Genomic DNA, 26,552 nt, shown 5'->3' with positions numbered 1-26,552 from the left:
AATGAATCATTGGAGGGTAGTTTTAACACAGCAGGTATGCAGGTTTTTCAAGCTTTGATGGTATGCCCAATGCCCGCAGGGCACAGGATGTGAGAAGAAACAAAGAGAACAAACCTCTGATAAGAGCATATCGTGGCCGGCCATCAACCATATAATACTGATTGTATACAGTGTTTTAGGGCAGCTGCCTCAATGCAGGGATACAGCTGTTCCCCAGGAGCTACAGCTTCCTCAGCTACATTGAACATCGCCCAGAAATTCCTGGGAAGGCTTTCAAGGAATTTCCATAGTTTACGAACGATGCAGAAATCTGAAATTTGTTCCCACGGACAAATTCCCAAAAGGAAAGTGCTGCAATAGTTTGTATAACAGCTCCACACTTGTCTGAAATAATACAGAGCTGCTGTACATCCCCCAGATGTTACATAACTGCAGTGACCAATGGCCGTTCAAGAACATTTCCCTTATAAAGCAGATCTGCCAACAGATTTTCTAATAAATAGACCTCTTAGACCTGATGAGGCTGCTGTACTTACTGTGAAAATCAGCTTGTACAAGTAGTGGGAGATTTCGGCAACAGCAGGGAGGCGGAACACTGAGGAACTGTCAATCCGACTGTAAACTTTTGAGGCTATACAGGGACACAGATTTTCAACTTAAGTACACCAGCCTCATCAAGTCTAAGAGATCTATTTAATAATGTATCCAGGTTGTATTGTGAGTTCTGATGATGGATACTCTTTAAGTAACATATCTGAGGAAAGTCGTGTGACGACGCCAGTATAGGATTTGTCACCAACTTTTCCAAACTATTCAACGGAAAATCTGCTTAGTGATGCAACAGTAAAGGATGTATTTTGATTTAACTATGCCAATTTGTAATTCACGTCTGATAAAGCCTGTGTTTGGGTACAAATGCAAGATGGCGCCATTATACCTAATGGTACATGGCGGATTAAAATATGGAAAAACTTGGCTGACAAGGCCAACCAAAGAATTGACATTTTTTTCATTTTAGAGGGAAATATTTTGGAAATTTTTGGAAATTGCCTGTGTGCTGTGATTGGCTGTGCAGTCGTCTTGGCTTCAGGTCTGTCCTCTGCTTTTCCTCTTCTTGTGTTCTCTCATTTTGTGTCTCTACCTCTTCTCGGATAGATGACTGTAGGAAATGTGTCCAGCAGGATAGGTGCAGTAGCGGAAGTCCTCGTCAATCTTTACATGAGCGATCACAAATCCAAAACCAGATCTCAAGAGCTGGTAAGAAGCTAAAATCCATCACCTCCGTCCATGGGTTGACTAACAATGGATATAAAGCCTGGGAAGAGGGGCAAAGTGCTGGTTATTTTGGAGTTTAGTGTTGAGTAATTGTAATCCATAATAGGGAATAGGATATGGGTCCAAACCTAAGCAAAGCACAAGATATAAGGACTGATTGTCTTAGTTTATGGCAGTTGCAAAGGTTCTAATTAATGGATGTATAGTACTAAGCCTCGGGCACTACAAGTAGATGGCCAAGCTCGGCAAATAAGTACTTCCGGCCGGTGGCGCCATCATCAATAACAGCTGATTATCGGGGTGCCGGGTGTCAGACCTCAGCCGATCAGACATTGATGACCTATCCTAAGGAAAAGCCTTTAATGTAAAAGTAGTGGACAGCCTCTTTAAAGGAAGTGACTGGAGTGTGAGACAGTAGAGGATCACTTCTAAGCGGAGCCCATTTCTCTAGTTTTGCCCCATTGTGTTTTAGCCGGTGAATAATATAACTTTGTGTTACATTCAGAGTTCTCCAGAGGGAGCGGTGACTGAGCTCTTTGACGATTCCTCTTCTTCTCCTACTTCTCCTTCTTCTGTCTCTCCTCTCCACAAGGTAAAAACTCCACCTCCTGCGCAGCTTTAATTATTTGCTCTGATGTGCTTACGGAAGGACAGAATATTTTTTTTTGCCCCAATAAAAGCTCCATACTGTAAATTATTCAGATATTATGTATCATATTCGGCCTCTTTCACACTTCACACATGTATAGTGAAAATGTACCAAAACAGATGAAAATCAGATGCAGCTCAGTGTTGAATATCGGTCCATTATTGGGGGGGGGGTTGTATGAAAAAAAATTAGCACTGGAAAATCTAATACTCTGTGTTAGGGCAAGATGTAAGCTGGTGGAGCGTGACTTCTTTCATGACCCCTCAATCTCACCAATATGCATTATCAAAACTGTCTAAAACTATATTTGTTGCAGCCAATCACAGCGCAGTCTTCCAACAAAATGTCCTATCTGATAGTAAAACTTTCTCTGCAGCGATTACTCTACTGTTTTTCTTCCTGAACACTTGACTCTTCCAGTTAACAGTCCGCACCGGCCTCCCCGACCATTGACATTTCTTAGTACACAGGTAATTGAGTTCCACGTTCTTTGTTCTATTTCAGGGCTCTTTAAGGAAGGAATTCCCCCCAAATATCGGAGGCAGCGACACGTGTTACTTCTGTAAGAAGCGCGTTTACGTGGTGGAGCGGCTGAGCGCTGAAGGACACTTCTTCCATAGAGAATGTTTCAAGTGTTCGTTCTGCTCTTCAGTTCTCCGTCTGGGAAATTACGTCTTCAACATGGAAGAAGGTAAAAAAAAAAAACGTTCCCTGAAACTTTCCTACAGTCATATATTCTAACCAAGCTCGAAGGCTGAAGAAATGCCGCCTTGATCTTCTCCCGGCTGTAATTTGCAACAATGTATCGCTGCAGGTGCAATGTGTCTGTCTAATATCAAGGCTCTTTAACTCAAAGACTGGATGTAATTGTAACAAGCCCTCAGCTATGAGATGTATTATGTCAGGATTTGCCGGACGCAGGTGCAGCACATGTTCTCCGCCGCCCCTGATCTCTATCAAATTCCTGACCCTTCTATTATCTGACTCTAGGATCAGGAAAGGTTCAGCCTGATAGATATATATGTACATTTTACACTTCCTCTTCTGGCAGAATGGTGTCGGTCTGTGGGATACACGAGTGGTGATATGTATGATTGGATAATATACTCACAGATGATCATCTCCCAGTGGAGAAGGAATGGCACAGAAATATATGATCCCCCGACATCATTTCATTCCTCCCTTATATCAATGATACATCTGCAGAGACATAAAATGATCTATCCGTGCACCTAGGAATGCTAGATGTCCCAGAAACATAACATAGGGATTCTCATTTTGGTGGTTTCTGTATCATGTTCCACTCCCGATGGCCATGCATAAAGCATAGGATGTTGCATCTATTCTGCCTGGAGTGCCCCTTTAATTAGCTCAGCAAAGAGTTTGTACCAAGTTTGGAAATTATCACCTGTCAGGTGATAACTTCCCATTTGCTGGGGGGGGGGGGGGGTCTGACAGCTGGGACCGCCATAGATCATAATAATGAGACTCTGAAGAGCTCTATCTAAATGGCATAGAGGTCTAGTAAGTTCTCCTCCATGCCATTCATGCTCTATGGAACTGACCGAGATACTGGTCGGACCCTCAGCGATCGGAAAATTATTCCCTATCCTCTGAATAAAGGATAACTTCAAAGTCTTGTACAACCCCTTTAAGGGTACTGTCACTCAGCAATTTTAGGAAAAACTGCAGCATATGCTAGTTGCTGTTGACTTTTTTAATGCATTTCCCATTTGTCTATTGGTAAGAAAAAAAAACAAGTGTGAAATTAAAAAAAAAAAAAGTACAAAAATGGAAAAACGTTTGAATAAAAACCCATGAAATTGATGGCATTTTGAAGGCTACGCTCATACTTCCATTCAGACCGTCCCTTTGTCTGTTACGTCTTTAGGAACAGACAAGTTAAATTAATGGAGTCCGTTGGGTTCCATTATGTGTCAGTTTTTAGAAGAACAGAAGAAGTTTTCATGCTGCTCTTTTATTCCATTCTAAAACTGACACATAATGAACCCCGTGCAGACCCCCATAATAATCAGTGTGGCCCTTCTGTGTCAATTTGCATCTGTTATACATCATATCTGTTTTTGACATTAATTCCATTTGTCTGTTTCTCAAAACTTAATGGACAAACGGAATTTCCCAACGGAATTTTGCACTTAATCTTACAAGCCAAAAATTAAAAGCTGCAAAAAACTCTTTGAAGGAAATCAAACAGGGACACAACAGAACGGTATCCATGTAGTTAAAGATTTAATTTTGGAGAACTACATAGAGAGCAATTCCTTATCATTTACATTGCAGAATTAAAAGCATGACATTCCTTATCCTTATCCAATGGTTCCATCAGTATGTCCCCATAGATCTGCTGACAACCAACAGGGGGCGCTGCAGAGGCTTAGTGATCACTCGAACACTCCTGTATGTAGAGCGAGTGTAGCTGGTAATAGATATATGTTTGGAAATACATATTTATGTACATCAGACATCAGCCGCAGTCTGAAAATATCATCTGTCTCTATCCAACAGGTAAATTTTACTGCCAGCCGCACTTCATGCACTCGTTCTCCAATAGTAAGCAGCGAAAACGCAGAACGGATTCCAAAAGCCAGGTGAGAAAACAGAGTTTTTTCTTACTTTGCAGCAAATAAAACCATAAAAAAAGGAATTAAAGAAATAAATAAGTGTAGATAAAAAGAATAGATAGGTGAGTGAACAAATGAATAAAACATGAATGAATGAATAATTGACTGCATGAGTAATTTGAGAAATGAACAAATGAAAAAAAAAGGCAAAATGTATAAGTGAATGAATGAAGGTTGAGTGAATGAGAGAGCAAATGAATAAAAAAGAAGCGTAAATGAATGATTTGAAGTATGTATATATTAATGTAAAAAAATGGATAAGTAAATGAATGAAATTATGGAATTATTAATCAATAAGGGTTGATTGATCAAATGATTGATTGAATAAATGAATGATGGTAAGTTATCAAATGAAAAAAAAGATAGTTGAATGAAGAAATGAATGGTTTGAAGAATGACTAAATGAAAGAAGCACTCCTCCTCCTGCCATCAAAGTTTTTATCCTCTTAATATATTGCAATCATCTTATTATATAGCACTGTGTACTTACTATTGCTCATTTTGTCGTTATACCCAGTTAATTATTCACTTTTCCATTAGGTTTATGACATCACGTGATTAAAAACTGATTACCTGAATCCTTCCATGCTCTATGTAGAAACAGGAACTCTCTTTTCCTTGTATGAGTCATCATTAGAACTACAATTCTACATTACTGCAAAGTTCCTGGCGGGGGGTGGGGGGGAGAAGCTGTGTCTGGAGTTGAACATGGGGATTACTCATGCAGGGAAAATTGACCTCCTGTTGCTAGACGGATTCAGCTAGTCAGTCTTTAATCACATGATGTCATAGACCTAATGGAAAAGAGAAGCATTATCTGGGTAGAAAGGTAAAATGAGCAATTGTAAGTACACAGTGCTATATAGTATGAAGACTGCAATATATTAAGAGGATAAAAACTTTGACCTGAGTGCTTCTTTAATGAAAATGTGGACAGGCAAATGAATGAATGATTAAATAAAGAAATAAAGGCTGAGAGAAAAAGATGGAGGGTTTGGTAAACTACCAAATAAATAAAAAAAATAATTATTGATTTGAAGAATGACCAGATGAATGAAAACATGGATAGGTACATGAATGATTAATAAATAAATTATTTGGGAAATTAGCAAATGAATGAAGAAAGAATAGTGAATGAATAAACAATGGTTGGGAGAATGAATGAAGAAATTAATACAGGAATGGTTTTGAAAATTACCAAATTAATTAATGAATGGATAATTGTTGAGAAAATGAATGAGTGAATAAATGATTCAGGGAATGACCAAACAAAATTGATTCAGTCGGTGATTGAATGAATTAATGAATGAATGTATGTTTTGAAAAATTACTAGAAGAATGACATAGTGACAGGTAAATAAGTGAATGAACGAAAGGGAAGGTTACACGGTAAAAACAAATGCTGCTGTTTGTATCCCGCATTCTCGCTCCACCAGAGGAATATTTTCTGCTAGATCCCCCTCCCTCTCCCCAACACACAGATATCTGTTCTGTTTTGATAAATTACATTTTTCCAGAATTACTTTTTATGAGGCTAATAATAATATTTTTTTTATTTAATTTTCTACTTAATATAATGTTGAAGAAATTCACTTACACTCCTGTGACATCCGAAGCTGCATTCGAAGTCCTGCATAATTGCTAGATGTAAGGATGCAAGGCTTCACGTGTTTGCAGCCCCTGCTTGTTCAGCCTCTGTAGCTCATAGAGGATTGTCTGAACTGTTGCAGAGCTTCATCCCACTGACATAAGGGCTGTAGTTGTTGCCTCGTTTTACCATTGACCGCTCCTCTATCTCGTAGGATCCGGATAAAGTTTGGAAAAAGGAAGAAGCCATAACTGCGGAGGTCACGACGGACAGTCCCTATAGCGCTGGCAGCAGTTCAGAGGACAGCTCCCCAGGTATCATGACCTCCTTATTTAGGAAATCGCTAAGCTGGCCTCTGGCGGTGACTAGGGACATCCTTGCCTTCCCCAGCCGCTTGTCTAACTGGACACGTGGCGCAGTGCATGACGCCAGACGCCATATCAGGGACAATGAGCAGAAGTATTCCTACCTGTACGAGCTGCTGAGCGTGAGCGTGCCTTTTCTGTATGTGCTTTATGAGGTACTAACCCTCATGGTCCAAGAGGCAGGGCCTTCCCTGCAATTCATAGCTGAGCAAGCGCACGACACGTTTTGGTACAAGCACAGGTAGGTGTGACATCATTCGATGACATCATTAGATTCGGGCGGCTCTTCCCCTTTCTGTTCGCAGAGAAGGACTCCGCACAGTCATGGCGTGTCATACATCGCCCCCATTGCTGTCTTCAGAAATTGCTAATTGAAGGAGTTGCTTTAGATTTGCACTTTTTGTATGAAAAAGTCCGATATTTCAGGTTTACAGTTTATACTCATTTTATGCCAATGTATGGCGCATTTACGGGGAGGGTTTCTATAAGAACCAGCAGAAAAATGTTCCCCAATAAATATTAAATTCCCTATTATACATTTCTCACCTTTCATCTTCCCTCCTTGGTGGTTGATAATTCACTTCAAATAAATCAATTGCATCCTAACAATGTGGCCAGGCCAAAAAAAAATCATATTTCCCAAATTTTATCACTGATGCATAATGTACCTAAGTGGTAATTCTGCCAGCTTATCGTGTCATAGCTAGAGTACAATGGGCCCCTGTGCAAAACTTGGACCAGGCCCCCTACCTACATGTTGGTCAGATGTGTTAGCTCTTGTAGCATTCTAAATCCTATAAAGACAAACGTGTTGCTTATCCCCCATAGAATCCCCAATCCTGTACTAATGTCACTGATCCTAGGCCCCTTCCTGGTATCATGTCCCCCATCCAGGGCCCCTTCCAGTAATAATGTCCCCCATCCTGGTATAATGTCCCCCATCCTGGGCCTCTTCCAGTAATAATGTTTCCCATCCTAAGCCCCTTGCAGTAATAATGTCCCCCATCCTAAGCCCGTTGCAGTAATAATGTCCAACATACTGGGCCCCTTCCAGTAATAATGTCCAACAACTTCGTAGGTATTCCTGGTATAATGTTCTCCATCCTGAGACTCTTACTGGTTTAATGTCCTTCATCCTGAAGCCCTTTCAGTAATAATGTTCCCCATCCTTGGCCCCTTCCTGGTATAATATCCCCCATCCTGATGTAATGTCCTCATCCTAGCCCCTTCCAGTAATATATGTCCCCCATCCTGGCCCCTTCTAGTAATAATGTCCAACAACTTTGGCCCCTTCCTGGTATAATGTCCCCCATCTTGAGACCCTTACTGGTATAATGTCCTTCATCCTGGACCCCTTCCGGTAATAATGTCCCCTATCCTTGGCCCCTTCCTGGTATAATGTCCCCCATCCTGATGTAATGTCCTCATCCTGACCCCTTCTACTAATATATGTCCCTCATCGTGGACTTCTTCCAGTAATAATGTCCCCATCATGGGCCCCTTCCAATATTATATGTCCCCCATCCAGGGCCCCTTCCAGTAATAATGTCCCCCATCCTGGTATAATGTCCCCCATCCTGGGCCTCTTCTAGTAATAATGTTCCCCATCCTAAGCCCCTTGCAGTAATAATGTCCCCCATCCTAAGCCCCTTGCAGTAATAATGTCCAACATACTGGGCCCCTTCCAGTAATAATGTCCAACAACTTCGGCCCCTTCCTGGTATAATGTCCTCCATCCTGAGACCCTTACTGGTTTAATGTCCTTCATCCTGAAGCCCTTTCAGTAATAATGTTCCCCATCCTTGGCCCCTTCCTGGTATAATGTCCCCCATAATGTCCCCCCTTCCAGTAATATATGTCCCCAATCCTGGCCCCTTCTAGTAATAATGTCCAACAACTTTGGCCCCTTCCTGGTATAGTGTCCCCCATCTTGAGACCCTTACTGGTATAATGTCCTTCATCCTGGACCCCTTATGGTAATAATGTCCCCTATCCTTGGCCCCTTCCTGGAATAATGTCCTCCATCCTGATGTAATGTCCTCATCCTGAACCCTTCTACTAATATATGTCCCCCATCCTGGACCTCTTCCAGTAATAATGTCCCCATCTTGGGCACCCTCCTATATTATATGTCCCCCATGCAGGGCCCTTTCCAGTAATAATGTCCCCCACCCTGGTATAATGTCCCCCATCCTGGGCCCTTTCCAGTAATAATGTCCCCCACCCTGGTATAATGTCCCCCATCCTGGGCCCCCTTCTGATATAATGTCCTAGCTCCTGGACCTATCCTGTAATAATGCTCGCCGTTCTGCCACAATCGTTACGCCCCTGCAGCCTATACTCTGGTACCATTATATATTGTCCTGGGCCACCTCAGCTGCCCAAGTCATTTTTTTGCCTCTGCAATTGTGTAAATTTATATGTCGGTGAAAATATTTAATCACATAATGGGATATGGAAGAAAAAAAGGTGCTGATTTTAAGAACCAGATTGCATTGCGGACATTCTCTAGATGACATATAGAAAAAAAAATAAGAAAAAAAAGTGTACAATTTTCTTACAATTTTAATTAATTTATTACTTTTTAAGACTGAAAAAAATTAGAATCCAATTTTTAGCTTTTTACTTTGTCACAAAGTGGTAAAATTCCCAAATAGGGAATTTTGGTCTACACATTTCTAATTACCAACAAATTACAAAAATATATAAAGTAATATTTCAAGGAATATTTCCTATGAAAAAACATAGCAAAGCTACATTTACTTTGAAAACAATAGATTTAAATTGTACAAATTGAAAAAGTCATACATTTCCGTAATTTTTGTAATTCTTTGCTTAGCTGCAATAGATCCATGTATAAGTTTTAGATGTGCGGTCCATAACTTTTTTCTACAGTTATAGCATTTCCAGTTTTGTGTAAACCAAATGTGTCATCTTGAGAATTAACAATGTTTGCAATCTGGAGGGGGGAAAAAAAAGCAAAAACAAATTATGAATATTTTGACCCCCAATCTTTACATTTCATCCCTGCTGGTTCTATACTGACCTGCTGTGCCAATTACTGCATCATGTACTCACTCACTTACACGTGAGGCTGCAAAGTCACTTTTTTACAGAATTTTTTTACACATTAATTTGATACTATTTAGAATTTTTTTTTTAGAAATTTTGGTAACTTGTGATTTTATTAATTTTTTTTTTTTAATTTTTATATTCATATTGTTTTATAATTTGCAACAATGTTCCTTTTGTTTGGCTTGCTTATACTAATGTTTTGTGCAATAGAAGGATGTGATTTCCTTAAATTTTGCTTATGGAATAGTTAAAAAAAACAAAAACATTTCAATTACATGTCAAAATATTTCAAAGCAAAATTTCCTGAAATCTCTATGTGATTTGTTCTAAGACCCTGCCATGGTGACAGCTCATCTGTAAGCCAAGGGGTTTTAGGAGGAGGGGAAATGATCTGGATCTGCTGTAGAACTGTGTTTTGCAAACAGTTAATTATTTTTGTGATTATGCTCACACTTGGATTTTTGGAATATTTTTATATGACTCTAGGAATTATTTTGAACATCTTTTTGCAGATTACATGTTTGTAAATATTGTTCCTTACTGACTGTGCTACATTCTGTTTTATACTCCAATCACATCCAGAGCTGCATCCAGAAACGTATTGCTACATAATATCGATCTGTACTGTTTTATCACACACTGAAATCCTATAATCAGCTTTATAGCATTTTGTGAGCTGTACCGTTCACATCACACTACTGTACTGTATGTGCCATAAAAGACCATGGTCTATAGTAATATCCATTCTGTGGCTGTGACTTTCAAGGATTGCTGGGAGTTACAGTTTGCCAGCAGCTAGAGAGCCACAGGTGGGAGATTCATGTTGTCTACAGACACTGAAACAGCAGGGGCAGCAAGGATATTTGAGCTCCTGCAACCTTTAAAGGAGTTTTCTCAACATCATAAATGGGTAAAATTGCTTGGAAAAACAAACAACTTTGCAATTTACCTTTCTCTATTCTCAAGAACAGAGGGATTTTTAATAGTTTATTGCTCATTGCCAAGGTTACTGGCCACCGCTGCAGTCTATCAGTGGTGGCCTGTTTCTAAGGCTAGCAGCACAGCGCTTTGCACTTTGCATTCGGTGCTCCTGTGCTCCTCTAAAGCTGCCTCTGCTTACAGCAATGGAGAGCGCACAATTCCAGCCAGCAGCTCATCCATACCGCTGGTCCGAACTGTCAATCATTCAGGAAGCTGGGAGGCAGGGGAGCTTTGTGCTCCTGAAGAAAGATCTTGAGACAGCTTCTTTAAAATTAAATCAGATTGCATATTTGAATACAGCTTTGGTTGTGACTATAGTATAAGACAAGATCTAGGTTTTGATTGCACAATGATGTTCAAAATCGAACCTTCCATTTAATTGCAACCAAAATGTGTTCTACATTCCTCAAATCTCATGTTTTCTTTTTTTCCTGGCACGGTCCCAATCATTGCAAAAAAGAAAAAAAAAACAATGATACATTTCTGCCAAAAAAATGTAATTTTAGGAAACGTTTCACAGGTTTGATTATTTCAAGAGGAGAACAGGAGGGGATGAATAGTTATAAAAGTTCCACTTGTCATTGAATGTTCTTATGTGTTGAAAATTCTGTTATTGTTTTGGATTCTGGTTTTTGATTTCCAAATATTTAGGTTTTCTTTTTCCTGCTGTTTTTTTTTCCCTTCTCTTTTCTGTTTTCTTGTCTTTCCTCGTCTCCTTTAGTTCATTCTCACATTCCACTTCTACGCCCACTTGTTGGCTGAACTACTATAAGGTGATTCTCCTGCTTGCCAATTTTAGAAGTTTTGTAACTAATGCTTCAAAATAATTTTTATTTTTTTAACCTGAATTTTTGTATTTTGATGAAACTCCTTCACAGCTAACGATATTTACCCTCCCTAATCGTGTTGTGTGTTATAACTGTTATGGAGCAATTTGTGTTTGTCTTCTGCGTCCTGCATCCTCGCAGCGTTATCTGTTGTAATCAGTCGTTCACTTGCCTGCGCATTATTGCTACTAATAACATTGCTTATGATGTGTCCGAAAAATCTCATAAAGCAAGCAAAGTATTTACAGATTGTAATTAGTGGGGTTTATTGGGGCTGGGGGCTGTAACTGGAGTTTAAGATGTGTGTTTTATTGGTGAGCTGAGGGCTCATAGCCTTGTGAGATGATAAGGCGTGCTACAGCTGCCATGTCTTCATTGTTAGAGGCTCGACAAACTTTATTTACCAAACTTTTCCCATAATGTAACACCTTTCCTGCTTTCTGTAAATAAAGCTTTATGCTACGAAAAGGTCTGCAACTTTCTAATGGACTTTGTGTCAATTCCTCACTGTCAAGACCTGTTCTTGTTGTCAGTAAAGGACTATACATGTCCAAATCAAGTTTACAATCTAAGGGTCTGTGCACATGACGTCTTCTTATGGCGGGCACGTTCCGTAATCTGCTTGAAATTTCATTATATAAACGCTAAAAAGAATGAACAATGTAAAAACGACTCAATGTTCTTATGTTCAGTCTTTTGGGCTTTTTTTTAACCGCTTGAGGTTTCCAAAGACGCAAAGTGGTTAAAAGAAGCGTCAGCTCCATTCTTCAAGCTGCTTCCGTTTGGTAGACGCTCACTAGTTTATTAAGTTTAAAAAAAAACAACTTGCGACTAAAGATGTTGCAAAAAAAAGGAAAAGACGCCAAAAAAACCCGCTTAAGTATAAGCGTGTTCTGAAACGTCTTACTCCTGAAAAACTCTCTGGGTTCATGCACGTCTATAAGACATCATGTGCGCATACCCTAAGGCTGCCTTGACATGTTACAGCCATGTTGTGGTCGGGGGGCGTTGACCTCCTGAGTGTTGCAGTTTGCAAATGGCCGTATCTTAAAGATGCTCATTATTAATGGGTGTGCGGATAATGGCCCAACTGATGGTGAAAGTGCTTTTAGCTGCTGTTATTTGCAAACTCGAGAGGGGAGATTCACGGCCACAATGTGTGAACACAGCCCACTGTAAGTGCCATCAGCCTGAAATCTAGGATTAGACAGCATTGTGCTGTTGCAATTCACAAATCTAGCCTAGAACTAACTTTCTCAACTACATCTCATAAGTGGCAAGAACAAAGTAAAATCTCCAAAAAGTGCACATCGTGTACGTTAATATAATGATCAACAAAATCTGTTACTTTTTAAAGCCAGAAAACTGGAGCAAAATCCTTGCTAAATCCCCCAGAAAGTTTTCTAGAAAGTTGCAAAACTTTTGAGCTTAAATGACAATTAAATATTACCACTAATTGTTCTTTATAATTGAACCAATTATATTCAACACTGCTATACAAGCGTTACTGGAAACACAATCATTGTGGCTTGTCATTAAAGGGACAGAAACTTCACAATGCCATAGGAAAGTTGTAATAATAGGGAAAATTATTTCATTAAAATATATTAAAATATACTCAAGTGCGAGTCCAGTATGTGGCAGTGAGCATCATAGGACCTCTCTGAAAATGTATTGAACATTTTTGGAAAAATTCAAAATGCTCAATACAGTCTTGGTGTTTACTCAGATAGGTTATTTTTATCTATTAAGATCTGACCACAACTTAAATTCTAATTGAAGATTCCGGTGATAAAATTTATCAGTAAACTATGAACATACCTCTTGGGGCCCATTTAAAGAAATCCTTCTAAATCTCATATTTTTGGACTTATTGGTATCACTAATTTTCTAGTCTAAAAAGATTTTCTGTAAACAGTAAAAAAAAAAAAAAGCTTTGTCATCCCATATTGATTTTTAGTCCAGATTATAGGTCACATTATGCCGAGTTACACTTCAATTTCCAAACTTTTGTGATCAACTTTAAAATTTGAGCCCCTTTTTTAGCTCCAATTCTCCAAATCTCTTGTTTATTTAAAGAAAGCGAGAAAAATATCTGATAAAATTTTGACCTCCTTCAGCCACCACTACGAAGAGTTCACTGCCTATTAATTTATTATTAAGGGTTTTCCACTACTTTTACAAACTATTGTTTAAAAAATGGGCGCATGGTGGTCTTTGTTAAAAATAGATTAAAAATACTCACTGGACCGATCCTCGGTACTGTGTTCAGTGTCCCTTACCTGTCTCCTGGTTCCTTTATTCTGGCTGCATCCAATCAGTGACCAATGATTGTCTGCAGCGTTTATGTTCCATCTGAGCCAGAAGAGAGAGCTACGAGACTGTTTCTTCTGGTATGGATGGAACGTAACCGCTGCAGCCTATCAGTGGCTGCTGATTAGCTGCAGCAGTCACTTGATGCCTACACCTGAAGAGGAAGCCAGGAGACCAGCGGAGCAGACCAGCTTCACAATTACTATGTCAAAAACAATATCAACCAATCAGCAGACAGAGTATTTCCACCCTAAACTTAGAGCCCTTGCCTGTTACATTGCTTTTATTTAGGTCGGTTTCCAAAAAGATTAATATGGACGTATTTTTGCTTCCATATTACAGATGCAGATCTGATTCTGACTGCGGTGTTAGATAAAAGCAGTGTTCAGACTACACCAATCAAAACTTTTAACGTGGCACTATGACATGTAAAAGGTTTTTCTGAAACTTTATACATTAAATGATAAAATCTTTGCTGCCTGCATCTGCCACTAGGGGGAGCTCACTGCATTCAAATGTATACAGATACCATTGAATAAATTGTAGAAATCTCTATAGTGTGAGCACTATCTAGTAGCACTTAAAGGTACTTGTGACAACCCCTCCCCAGTTTAAAGGGGCACCTGCACAGCCATATATAGTATATGGCATGTCTGCCCATGGGTAGGAACTCCATTTTCTGTTCAGTTGCGTCTCGTCCACTGCTACATTGACTGCACGTTGATCTTCCTGCCTGAGCTGTGTCCATAATCTGCATGTTTAATAACCTCACCCCTCGTCTGTCGTCTCGTACAAAGCCGGCTTCGCTCCATGCCTATCTTTGTTTTCTCTTCTGTTTCAGACACCTCTCAAATGGATTTTTTTCCACTCGTCTCCCTCTTGTTTTTGGGGGCGGTTTCTTGCTATGGATCTTAAGTCACATAATTTACCAAATGGAATGAATATATATATTTTTTTCTAATCTTGTGTTTCAGTCTAATGTCACGTATGTGTGAGACATACGGAGAATTGTGATGGCATATACTCTGTAAACAAGAATAAATATAGTCATTCGTTAAATGCTCTGGCTTCATTTCTTTCGTTCCATTCTTCAAGGACTCTCAAACATTTTACAACTTTTTATAGAAAGTTCCTAAAACGTATGATAATGAAAAGTCATTCTTACTGGATTCTTATTACTACGTCAACCAGCGAGCAGAACAAGGTGGACCTGGTCCAGTAGACTAGTGATGTCATTGACGAGGCTCAGTGATGTCACTAATATAAGACACCCAATCAATAGAATTGATGAGTGTCAATAACGACATAATGTCTAAGAAGCTGAAAGGTTTATCTCAAGACCTCAAGCACTGCCCAATTGCCCAACAAGTCCGAATCTTCCCTTGGTTGAGCCAAATAATAATCCATCCTGGACCCTAGAATGGTTTCGGACCTTTCCTTTTTGATGGATGATAAGCAAATACTTGGTCATCCCACTGCTTGGATCCTCAGAGATCATTTGCAATCTGTTTAAATTCCCTGCAGCGCCTCTACAGGTGAAGTTAAGAATTACACAGTTTCAATATGATTCTTACTAAGCCAGGTCCTCCAGAGTAAGGGAAGCTCTTTATTGCTGCTCTCTGGTAAAGGACTTATTCACAAAGACCGGAATAACTGCAGATTTTTTCGTCTCCATTTTTGTGGATGGAAGTAGCAAAATGGATGAGGTTTCGGAATTCTTCTGCAGAAAATCAACTGCGTCCAAATAAAGGAAGACCCTGAATGTGGGACCCCCACACCTCGACAAGCACAAAATTCCCTAATAGGGTATTAAAAAAATGAAATGTATTTTCAGAATCAGAAAGAATTCTGAACATTTCAAATTGGCTTCTCTCTCGAACGCTGTCGATCTTTTGTCTCCGTTGATGTCCTTCCGTGTTGTAGGAGTCTTATCTGAATTATTTATTCCAATATACAAGTACATGTTTGGTATCGGCTAAACGAGAAAACTTTTAATGAGTCACTGTGTTTATTTTTCACCCTCATACTTGTTTAAATACCTTTTCAACTTTCAGATCATGTTTCATTTCCACTCTCAGTCTGAATATGCGATGAAAGCCATTATGTCACCCAACACAAAGTTTGGGTTGTACATGGTGCAAATATGGGAGAAACTTATGTAAACCTGGAACAAGTTCAAAGCGATGATCTTGGCCGGGAGGGAATTCGGTAAAAAAGAAAAAGTCTGATGTAGGGTAAAGGAAAAGTTTTATTAGAAAAGAAAAACAACACAATTTCAGTTTTCAAGAATACTTAGGTGTCTTACCAGAAATGGGCCCTAAGCTGAATCAAGACAGACGTGGGACGACCATGTAATAATATAGTCAAAGGTTGAATTTACACTAAACTTTAAACAGCTGCTTGTTCATTAATAAGAAAAGTCTGTGGAAATGCAATACTGGTGTTCTCGGCAGCACATATCCTTTATTACACAGGACAATGTGCTGCTGAGAAGTATGATTTTTAAGCACGCTTAAGAATAATTTCACTTTACAAATGAGAATTTTGGCCAATGTAAATGCACCAGTTTGGGATAATCACTCCACCTAATATATTTTCTTGCTTTTGATTATTGCAAAAGAGAGAGAAAAAAAACAAATATCCTGCTCCACCCAATATACTGGATCTTCTCTAAAAATGAAAGTGCCATGGTTACATATTATAATCAAGCAGATCTGTAGCCATTACATGTTTCCACACCAGTTACTATATAGCATCTATCTCTACAAGATAAATAGCGATTCTCCACCATGTCACGTGTTATAATTAGGCCTTCAGTTTTCTCAAAGACGACTATATGAGTTTTCTTTCAGTGTTCTGGATTTGACTTTCTCAAATATCTAAAATAGTAGCCAAAGACAAATATTACATAACAATTAATCACCATCCCAACTTTTTATTTTACCTTGACTTCTTCAAGAACGATGTCCCCTTGTCTTCTTCCATCCTGTTCTTGTTGTTTCCTTGTCCTTGTTTTTAAACCTTTTTGTTTTCTAGTTCATCATTTTTGACTCTTCAGCTTTCAGATCTTATATCAACTTCCATCAACAACTTTATAGTCTTCTTGCTCTTGTATATCCTCTATATGTGTTTGACAAGTCGAGTTTTATTGCTTATTACATGTTTTTAAAAGATGTCTTATTTTAGAGCTTAATCTGCTTGGTCCTATTTTTCTAGATCTTAATCTCGTCTATTAAAGTCCACAGTTGTCTTATTCCTTCCGGACCTTGTCTCTTATTCTATCCCTTTATCCCATCCGTGGAATTGTGACATTCTTTTCTCGATCTAACATCACCTTCTTCCTAGTCTTCATCCTGATATCTTCATCTTTCTAAATAATATTTAGTCTTCCTTTCTATTCACCTTTTTTTAATGTATTTGTTCTTGCCTGTTACATTTTCCTCTAACCCATCATCACTATTATACAGTCTTACATTTTTCTTTTTCAAAAACTTTCTACAGCCTTGTCTTTACAACTTCAGTGTTCTTTTCTTTATGGATCTTACATCTTTGCTCCCAATTTTATAAATTTCCGTCTATCTGTGTCTCATGCATGTTATTCTTTGTTGTCCTCAACCATTTTTTCTACCATTAGTTTTTGGATTTCCAGAACTTTAAGTCTATTATAGATGTTTATTTATCTCTATATCTAATCTCCTGTCTCATGAGGACCACCCATTTAGTCTTCTTATATATATATTGTACCTATCCTTTCCGGTTACTGTTTAGCATGAGCTATACTATGGATGTGCATGAGCAATAACACTATTTCTGGAAATTTTATGGCCAGAAATAGTGTTCCATCTCTGCAGGCTCCAGTTTTCAGTTGTCTCTGAGCTAGTGAGTGGAGACTAACTCCTATGATGTCTCCCATACACAGCACACACAGACATGATGGATTCCTGCTCTTGTGCTTGTGTAGCACATTTTCAGAAGCAGCTGCATATCGGACATTATATACCAGTACTGAGCAGTGTGACTGTGAGTGCAGCAATGGTGTGAGAAAACAGTTACGAGAAAGCTGTTACAGTTCTGTATATCTGTTCTTCCTTCTTTCACCCAGCTTCCCACTTTTCTTCTCCTATGTCCATAAGCTTCAACAATCACCTATAATCTGAAATTCAGTGAGTTACTAGACCATCTTCTTTTCACCAAGACGGGTTTTACCTGTTTTAAGCGTGAATGATGAGTTCAGGAAGCAGGGGGATGAGAATAAGTGGCTCATAAATGGAGAAAGAAACATATTTCACTGATAATATATATTACAATTTCTTATATCCGCTTGTACTATTGATTTATTAAATCAGTGACCATTTTTAGGTCAATTTGGAGAAATTCTCCTGCTTGCCATGCGTATTACCTATATGCTGACCTCTCGTATTTTCTTAACCATGTACTATATGCACGAAGTTTCAAGACTATAAACTAAATCAGTACTCCTATGGAATTAAACTACCAGAAGAAAAATTAGACAATATCTCGACACATTTCTACAAGACGCTGACGCATCCAACCAAACTCAGGTCGGGCCGATTATCGTGAATGTTTTTGTATTTGGTGCAATTTACTATGTTGCAATTTTTTGAGATGAGACCTGGACATCAAGGTAAAAGGTTCAAGGTAATCTTGTTTATGGGAAACCACAATATCACAGAAGAAAAGTTAAAGAATAACCGTCACCCGCCTGCACTTTGGTCTCCACATGTAAATTTATGATTCCAGCAAGCGGCACATGAGATGAACGATCTTATGTTCTCCAGGAGGGAAAAACAACAAAGCGGAATGATGCAGAGTTACTTCCAAATCTCAACAGGACCCTGATACCTCTGAACTAATCACGCTGAGTGTGTGAAGCATCACAGCTGGATGGTTCGGCATGAATCTGCTTTCAGTGTTGGCCAGCTGTGGTCTTTAATTGATATCTTCAGATCTTGTGTCCCCTGCAACTCAGGAGAAAATAAACTTTGTAGAAGCAGATAAAGTAATATGAGCATTGAGGGCAGATCTTGTCACTATACATATTATTGTCACTGGAACATGTAAGCTTTCTGAAAAAAATGCAGTTAACAGTACTTTCTAAATGGCTCCTCCGGTCATGACTCAGGAAGAAGCGCACATTTTAGATTCTCTGTCCCCTCAAATGTTGCTATATAATACTGCCCCCTAGGTACAAGAATATAACTACTATAATACTGCCCCCTATATACAAGCATATAACTACTATAATACTGCTTCTATGTACAAGAATATAACTACTATAATACTGCCCCCTATATACAAGCATATAACTACTATAATACTGCGCCCTAGGTACGAGAATATAACTACTATAATACTGCCCCTATGTACAAGAATATAACTACTATAATACTGCTCCTATGTACAAGAATATAACTACTATAATACTGCCCCTTATGTACAAGAATATAATTACTATAATACTGCCCCCTATGTACAAGGATATAACTACTATAATACTGCCCCTATGTACAAGAATATAGCTACTGTAATACTGCCCCCTATATACAAGAATATAACTACTATAATACTGCCCCTGTGTACAAGAATATAACTACTATAATACTGCCCCCTATATACAAGAATATAACTACTATAATACTGCCCCTATATACAAGAATATAACTACTATAATACTGCTCCTATGTACAATAATATAACTACTATAATACTGCCCCCTATATACAAGAATATAACTACTATAATACTGCTCCTATGTACAAGAATATAACTACTATAATACTGCTCCTATGTACAAGAATATAACTGCTATATTACTACCCCTATGTACAAGAATATAACTACTGTAATACTGCCCCTATGTACAAGAATATAACTGCTATATTACTGCCCCTATGTACAAGAATATAACTACTATAATACTGCCCCTATATACAAGAATATAACTACTATAATACTGCTCCTATGTACAAGAATATAACTACTGTAATACTGCCCCTATGTACAAGAATATAACTACTGTAATACTGCCCCTATGTACAAGAATATAACTACTATAATACTGCCCACTATGTACAGGAATATAACTACTATAATACTGCTCCTATGTACAAGAATATAACTACTATAATACTGCCCTATGTACAAGAATATAACTACTGTAATACTGCCCCTATGTACAAGAATATAACTACTATAATACTGCCCACTATGTACAGGAATATAACTACTATAATACTGCTCCTATGTACAAGAATATAACTACTATAATACTGCCCTATGTACAAGAATATAACTACTGTAATACTGCCCACTATGTACAGGAATATAACTACTATAATACTGCTCCTATGTACAAGAATATAACTACTATAATACTGCCCTATGTACAAGAATATAACTACTATAATACTGTCCCCTATGTACAAAAATATAACTACTATAATACTGCTCCTATGTACAAGAATATATCTACTATAATACTGCTCCCTATGTACAAGAATATAACTACAATAATACTGCTCCTATGTACAAGAATATAACTACTATAATACTGCCCCCTATGTACAAGAATATAACTACTGTAATACTGCCCCTATGTACAAGAATATAACTACTATAATACTGCCCACTATGTACAGGAATATAACTACTATAATACTGCTCCTATGTACAAGAATATAACTACTATAATACTGCCCTATGTACAAGAATATAACTACTATAATACTGCCCCCTATGTACAAAAATATAACTACTATACTACTGCACCCTGTGTACAAGAATATAACTACTATAATACTGCTCCTATGTACAAGAATATAACTACTATATTACTGCCCCTATATACAAGAATATAACTACTATAATACTGCCCACTATGTACAGGAATATAACTACTATAATACTGCTCCTATGTACAAGAATATAACTACTATAATACTGCCCTATGTACAAGAATATAACTACTATAATACTGCCCCCTATGTACAAAAATATAACTACTATACTACTGCACCCTGTGTACATGAATATAACTACTATAATACTGCTCCTATGTACAAGAATATAACTACTATATTACTGCCCCTATGTACAAGAATATAACTACTATAATACTGCTCCTATGTACAAGAATATAACTGCTATATCACTGCCCCTATGTAGAAGAATATAACTACTATAATACTGCCCCCTATGTACAAGAATATAACTACTGTAATACTGCCCCTATGTACAAGAATATAACTACTGTAATACTGCCCACTATGTACAGGAATATAACTACTATAATACTGCTCCTATGTACAAGAATATAACTACTATAATACTGCCCTATGTACAAGAATATAACTACTATAATACTGTCCCCTATGTACAAAAATATAACTACTATAATACTGCTCCTATGTACAAGAATATATCTACTATAATACTGCTCCCTATGTACAAGAATATAACTACAATAATACTGCTCCTATGTACAAGAATATAACTACTATAATACTGCCCCCTATGTACAAGAATATAACTACTGTAATACTGCCCCTATGTACAAGAATATAACTACTATAATACTGCCCACTATGTACAGGAATATAACTACTATAATACTGCTCCTATGTACAAGAATATAACTACTATAATACTGCCCTATGTACAAGAATATAACTACTATAATACTGCCCCCTATGTACAAAAATATAACTACTATACTACTGCACCCTGTGTACAAGAATATAACTACTATAATACTGCCTCTATGTACAAGAATATAACTACTATAATACTGCCCCTATGTACAAGAATATAACTACTATAATACTGCTCCTATGTACAAGAATATAACTACTATAATACTGCCCTATGTACAAAAATATAACTACTATACTACTGCACCCTGTGTACAAGAATATAACTACTATAATACTGCTCCTATGTACAAGAATATAACTACTATATTGCTGCCCCTATATACAAGAATATAACTACTATAATACTGCTCCTATGTACAAGAATATAACTACTATATTACTGCTCCTATGTACAAGAATATAACTACTATATTACTGCCCCTATGTACAATAATATAACTACTATAATACTGCTCCTATGTACAAGAATATAACTGCTATATTACTGCCCCTATGTACAAAAATATAACTACTATAATACTGTTCCTATGTACAAGAATATAACTACTATAATACTGCCCTATGTACAAGAATATAACTACTATAATACTCCCCCCTATGTACAAGAATAGAACTACTATAATACTGCTCCTATGTACAAGAATATATCTACTATAGTACTGCTCCCTATGTACAAGAATATAACTACAATAATACTGCTCCTATGTACAAGAATATAACTACTATAATACTGCTTCTATGAACAAGAATATAACTATTATAATACTGTACCCTATGCACAAGAATATAACTACTATAATACTGCCCCCTATATACAAGAATATAACTACTATAATACTGCCCATATGTACAAGAATATAACGACTATAATACTGCCCCCTATGTACAAGAATATAACTACTAAAATACTACCCCCTATGTACAAAAATATAACTACTAAAATACTGCTCCTATGTGCAAGAATATAACTACTATAATACTGCCCCTATGTACAAGAATATAACTACCGTAATGCTGCCCCTATGTACAAGAATATAACTACTATAATACTGCTCCTATGTACAAGAATATAGCTACTATATTACTGTTGCTATGTACAAGAATATAACTACTATAATACCGCCCCCTATGTACAGAAATATAACTACTATAATACAGCCCCCTATGTACAGAAATATAACTACTATAATACTGCCCCTATGTACAAGAATATAATTACTATAATACTGACCCTATGTACAAGAATATAACTACTATAATACTGACCCTATGTACAAGAATATAACTACTATAATTCTGCTATGTACAAGAATATAACTACTGTAATACTGCCCCTATGTACAAGAATATAACTACTATAATACTGCCCCTTATGTACAGGATTATAACTACTATAATACTGCTCCCTATGTACAAGAATATAATTACTATAATACTGCCCCCTATGTACAAGACTATAACTACTATAATACTGCCCCCTATGTACAAGACTATAACTACTATAATACTGCCCCCAATGTACAAGAATATAACCACTATAATACTGCCCCTTATGTACAGGAATATAACTACTATAATACTGCTCCCTATGTACAAGAATATAACTACTATAATACTGCTCCCTATGTACAAGAATATAACTACTATAATACTGCCCCCTATGTACAAGAATATAACTACTATAATACTGCCCCCAATGTACAAGAATATAACCACTATAATATTGCCCCTTATGTACAGGAATATAACTACTATAATACTGCTCCCTATGTACAAGAATATAACTACTATAATACTGCTCCCTATGTACAAGAATATAACTACTATAATACTGCCCCCTATGTACAAGAATATAACTACTATAATACTGCCCCTTATGTACAGGAATACAACTACTATAATACTGCTCCCTATGTACAAGAATATAACTACTATAATACTGCTCCGATATACAAGAATATAACTACTATAATACTGCTACTATGTACAAGAATATAACTACTGTAATACTGCTCCTATATACAAGAATATAACTACTATAATACTGCCCCCTATGTGCAAGAATATAACCACTATAATACTGCCCCTTATGTACAGGAATATAACTACTATAATACTGCTCCCTATGTACAAGAATATAACTACTATAATACTGCTCCCTATGTACAAGAATATAACTACTATAATACTGCCCCCTATGTACAAGAATATAACTACTATAATACTGCCCCTTATGTACAGGAATACAACTATTATAATACTGCTCCCTATGTACAAGAATATAACTACTATAATACTGCTCCTATATACAAGAATATAACTACTATAATACTGCTCCTATGTGCAAAAATATAACTACTATAATACTGCCCCTATGTACAAGAATATAACTACTATAATACTGCTCCTATGTGTAAGAATATAACTACTATAATACTGCCCCTATGTACAAGAATATAACTACTATAATACTGCCCCTATGTACAATAATATAACTACTATAATACTGCTCCTATGTACAAGAATATAACTGCTATATTACTGCCCCTATGTACAAGAATATAACTACTATAATACTGCTCCTATGTACAAGAATATAACTGCTATATTACTGCCCCTATGTACAAGAATATAACTACTATAATACTGCTCCTATGTACAAGAATATAACTGCTATATTACTGCCCCTATGTACAAGAATATAACTACTATAATACTGCTCCTATGTACAAGAATATAACTGCTATATTACTGCCCCTATGTACAAGAATATAACTACTATAATACTGCCCAATGTACAAGAATATAACTGCTATAATACTCCCCCCTATGTACAAGAATATAACTACTATAATACTGCTCCTATGTACAAGAATATATCTACTATAATACTGCTCCCTATGTACAAGAATATAACTACAATAATACTGCTCCTATGTACAAGAATATAACTACTATAATACTGCCCCCTATGTACAAGAATATAACTACTGTAAAACTGCCCCTATGTACAAGAATATAACTACTATAATACTGCCCACTATGTACAGGAATATAACTACTATAATACTGCTTCTATGTACAAGAATATAACTTCTATAATACTGCCCTATGTACAAGAATATAACTACTATAATACTGCCCCCTATGTACAAAAATATAACTGCTATAATACTGCCCCCTGTGTACAAGAATATAACTACTATAATACTGCTCCTATGTGCAAGAATATAACTGCTATATTACTGCCCCTATGTACAATAATATAACTACTATAATACTGCTCCTATGTACAAGAATATAACTGCTATATTACTGCCCCTATGTACAAGAATATAACTACTATAATACTGCTCCTATGTACAAGAATATAACTGCTATATTACTGCCCCTATGTACAAGAATATAACTACTATAATACTGCTCCTATGTACAAGAATATAACTGCTATATTACTGCCCCTATGTACAAGAATATAACTACTATAATACTGCTCCTATGTACAAGAATATAACTGCTATATTACTGCCCCTATGTACAAGAATATAACTACTATAATACTGCTCCTATGTACCAGAATATAACTGCTATATCACTGCCCCTATGTACAAGAATATAACTACTATAATACTGCTCCTATGTACAAGAATATAACTGCTATATTACTGCCCCTATGTACAAGAATATAACTACTATAATACTGCCCCTATGTACAAGAATATAACTACTATAATACTGCTCCTATGTGTAAGAATATAACTACTATAATACTGCCCCTATGTACAAGAATATAACTACTATAATACTGCCCCTATGTACAATAATATAACTACTATAATACTGCTCCTATGTACAAGAATATAACTGCTATATTACTGCCCCTATGTACAAGAATATAACTACTATAATACTGCTCCTATGTACAAGAATATAACTGCTATATTACTGCCCCTATGTACAAGAATATAACTACTATAATACTGCTCCTATGTACAAGAATATAACTGCTATATTACTGCCCCTATGTACAAGAATATAACTACTATAATACTGCTCCTATGTACAAGAATATAACTGCTATATTACTGCCCCTATGTACAGGAATATAACTACTATAATACTGCCCCTATGTACAAGAATATAACTACTATAATACTGCTCCTATGTGTAAGAATATAACTACTATAATACTGCCCCTATGTACAAGAATATAACTACTATAATACTGCCCCTATGTACAATAATATAACTACTATAATACTGCTCCTATGTACAAGAATATAACTGCTATATTACTGCCCCTATGTACAAGAATATAACTACTATAATACTGCTCCTATGTACAAGAATATAACTGCTATATTACTGCCCCTATGTACAAGAATATAACTACTATAATACTGCTCCTATGTACAAGAATATAACTGCTATATTACTGCCCCTATGTACAAGAATATAACTACTATAATACTGCTCCTATGTACAAGCATATAACTGCTATATTACTGCCCCTATGTACAAGAATATAACTACTATAATACTGCCCAATGTACAAGAATATAACTGCTATAATACTCCCCCCTATGTACAAGAATATAACTACTATAATACTGCTCCTATGTACAAGAATATATCTACTATAATACTGCTCCCTATGTACAAGAATATAACTACAATAATACTGCTCCTATGTACAAGAATATAACTACTATAATACTGCCCCCTATGTACAAGAATATAACTACTGTAAAACTGCCCCTATGTACAAGAATATAACTACTATAATACTGCCCACTATGTACAGGAATATAACTACTATAATACTGCTTCTATGTACAAGAATATAACTTCTATAATACTGCCCTATGTACAAGAATATAACTACTATAATACTGCCCCCTATGTACAAAAATATAACTGCTATAATACTGCCCCCTGTGTACAAGAATATAACTACTATAATACTGCTCCTATGTGCAAGAATATTACTGCTATATTACTGCCCCTATGTACAATAATATAACTACTATAATACTGCTCCTATGTACAAGAATATAACTGCTATATTACTGCCCCTATGTACAAGAATATAACTACTATAATACTGCTCCTATGTACAAGAATATAACTGCTATATTACTGCCCCTATGTACAAGAATATAAC

At 36.8% G+C, this 26,552-nt stretch overlaps 1 protein-coding gene across 14 annotated transcripts in view; it reads left to right on the top strand.

The window, feature by feature from the left end:
* The window catches only part of MICAL2 (microtubule associated monooxygenase, calponin and LIM domain containing 2), a 255,023-nt gene that overhangs the window by 144,162 nt on the left and 84,309 nt on the right, over positions 1 to 26,552 (top strand). For 10 of the 14 annotated variants that reach the window (XM_073658276.1, XM_073658278.1, XM_073658281.1 and 7 more), the window contains 5 exons: positions 1,156 to 1,257; positions 1,781 to 1,867; positions 2,429 to 2,615; positions 4,451 to 4,533; positions 6,369 to 6,468. In XM_073658276.1, coding sequence (XP_073514377.1) covers positions 1,156 to 1,257; positions 1,781 to 1,867; positions 2,429 to 2,615; positions 4,451 to 4,533; positions 6,369 to 6,468 — 559 coding nt within the window. Of the gene's footprint in view, positions 1 to 1,155; positions 1,258 to 1,780; positions 1,868 to 2,428; positions 2,616 to 4,450; positions 4,534 to 6,368; positions 6,469 to 11,296; positions 12,239 to 14,556; positions 14,775 to 26,552 lie in introns of those variants that run through there. The other 4 variants (XM_073658287.1, XM_073658285.1, XM_073658288.1 and 1 more) reach the window with 4 other exon arrangements.

This window comes from Phyllobates terribilis, unplaced genomic scaffold (assembly GCF_046119375.1).
Source record: "Phyllobates terribilis strain yellow unplaced genomic scaffold, ASM4611937v1 Scaffold_13__5_contigs__length_258822181, whole genome shotgun sequence".
NCBI classification, from domain to species: Eukaryota; Metazoa; Chordata; class Amphibia; order Anura; family Dendrobatidae; genus Phyllobates; species Phyllobates terribilis.
This window is presented reverse-complemented; position numbering and strand designations above follow the sequence as displayed.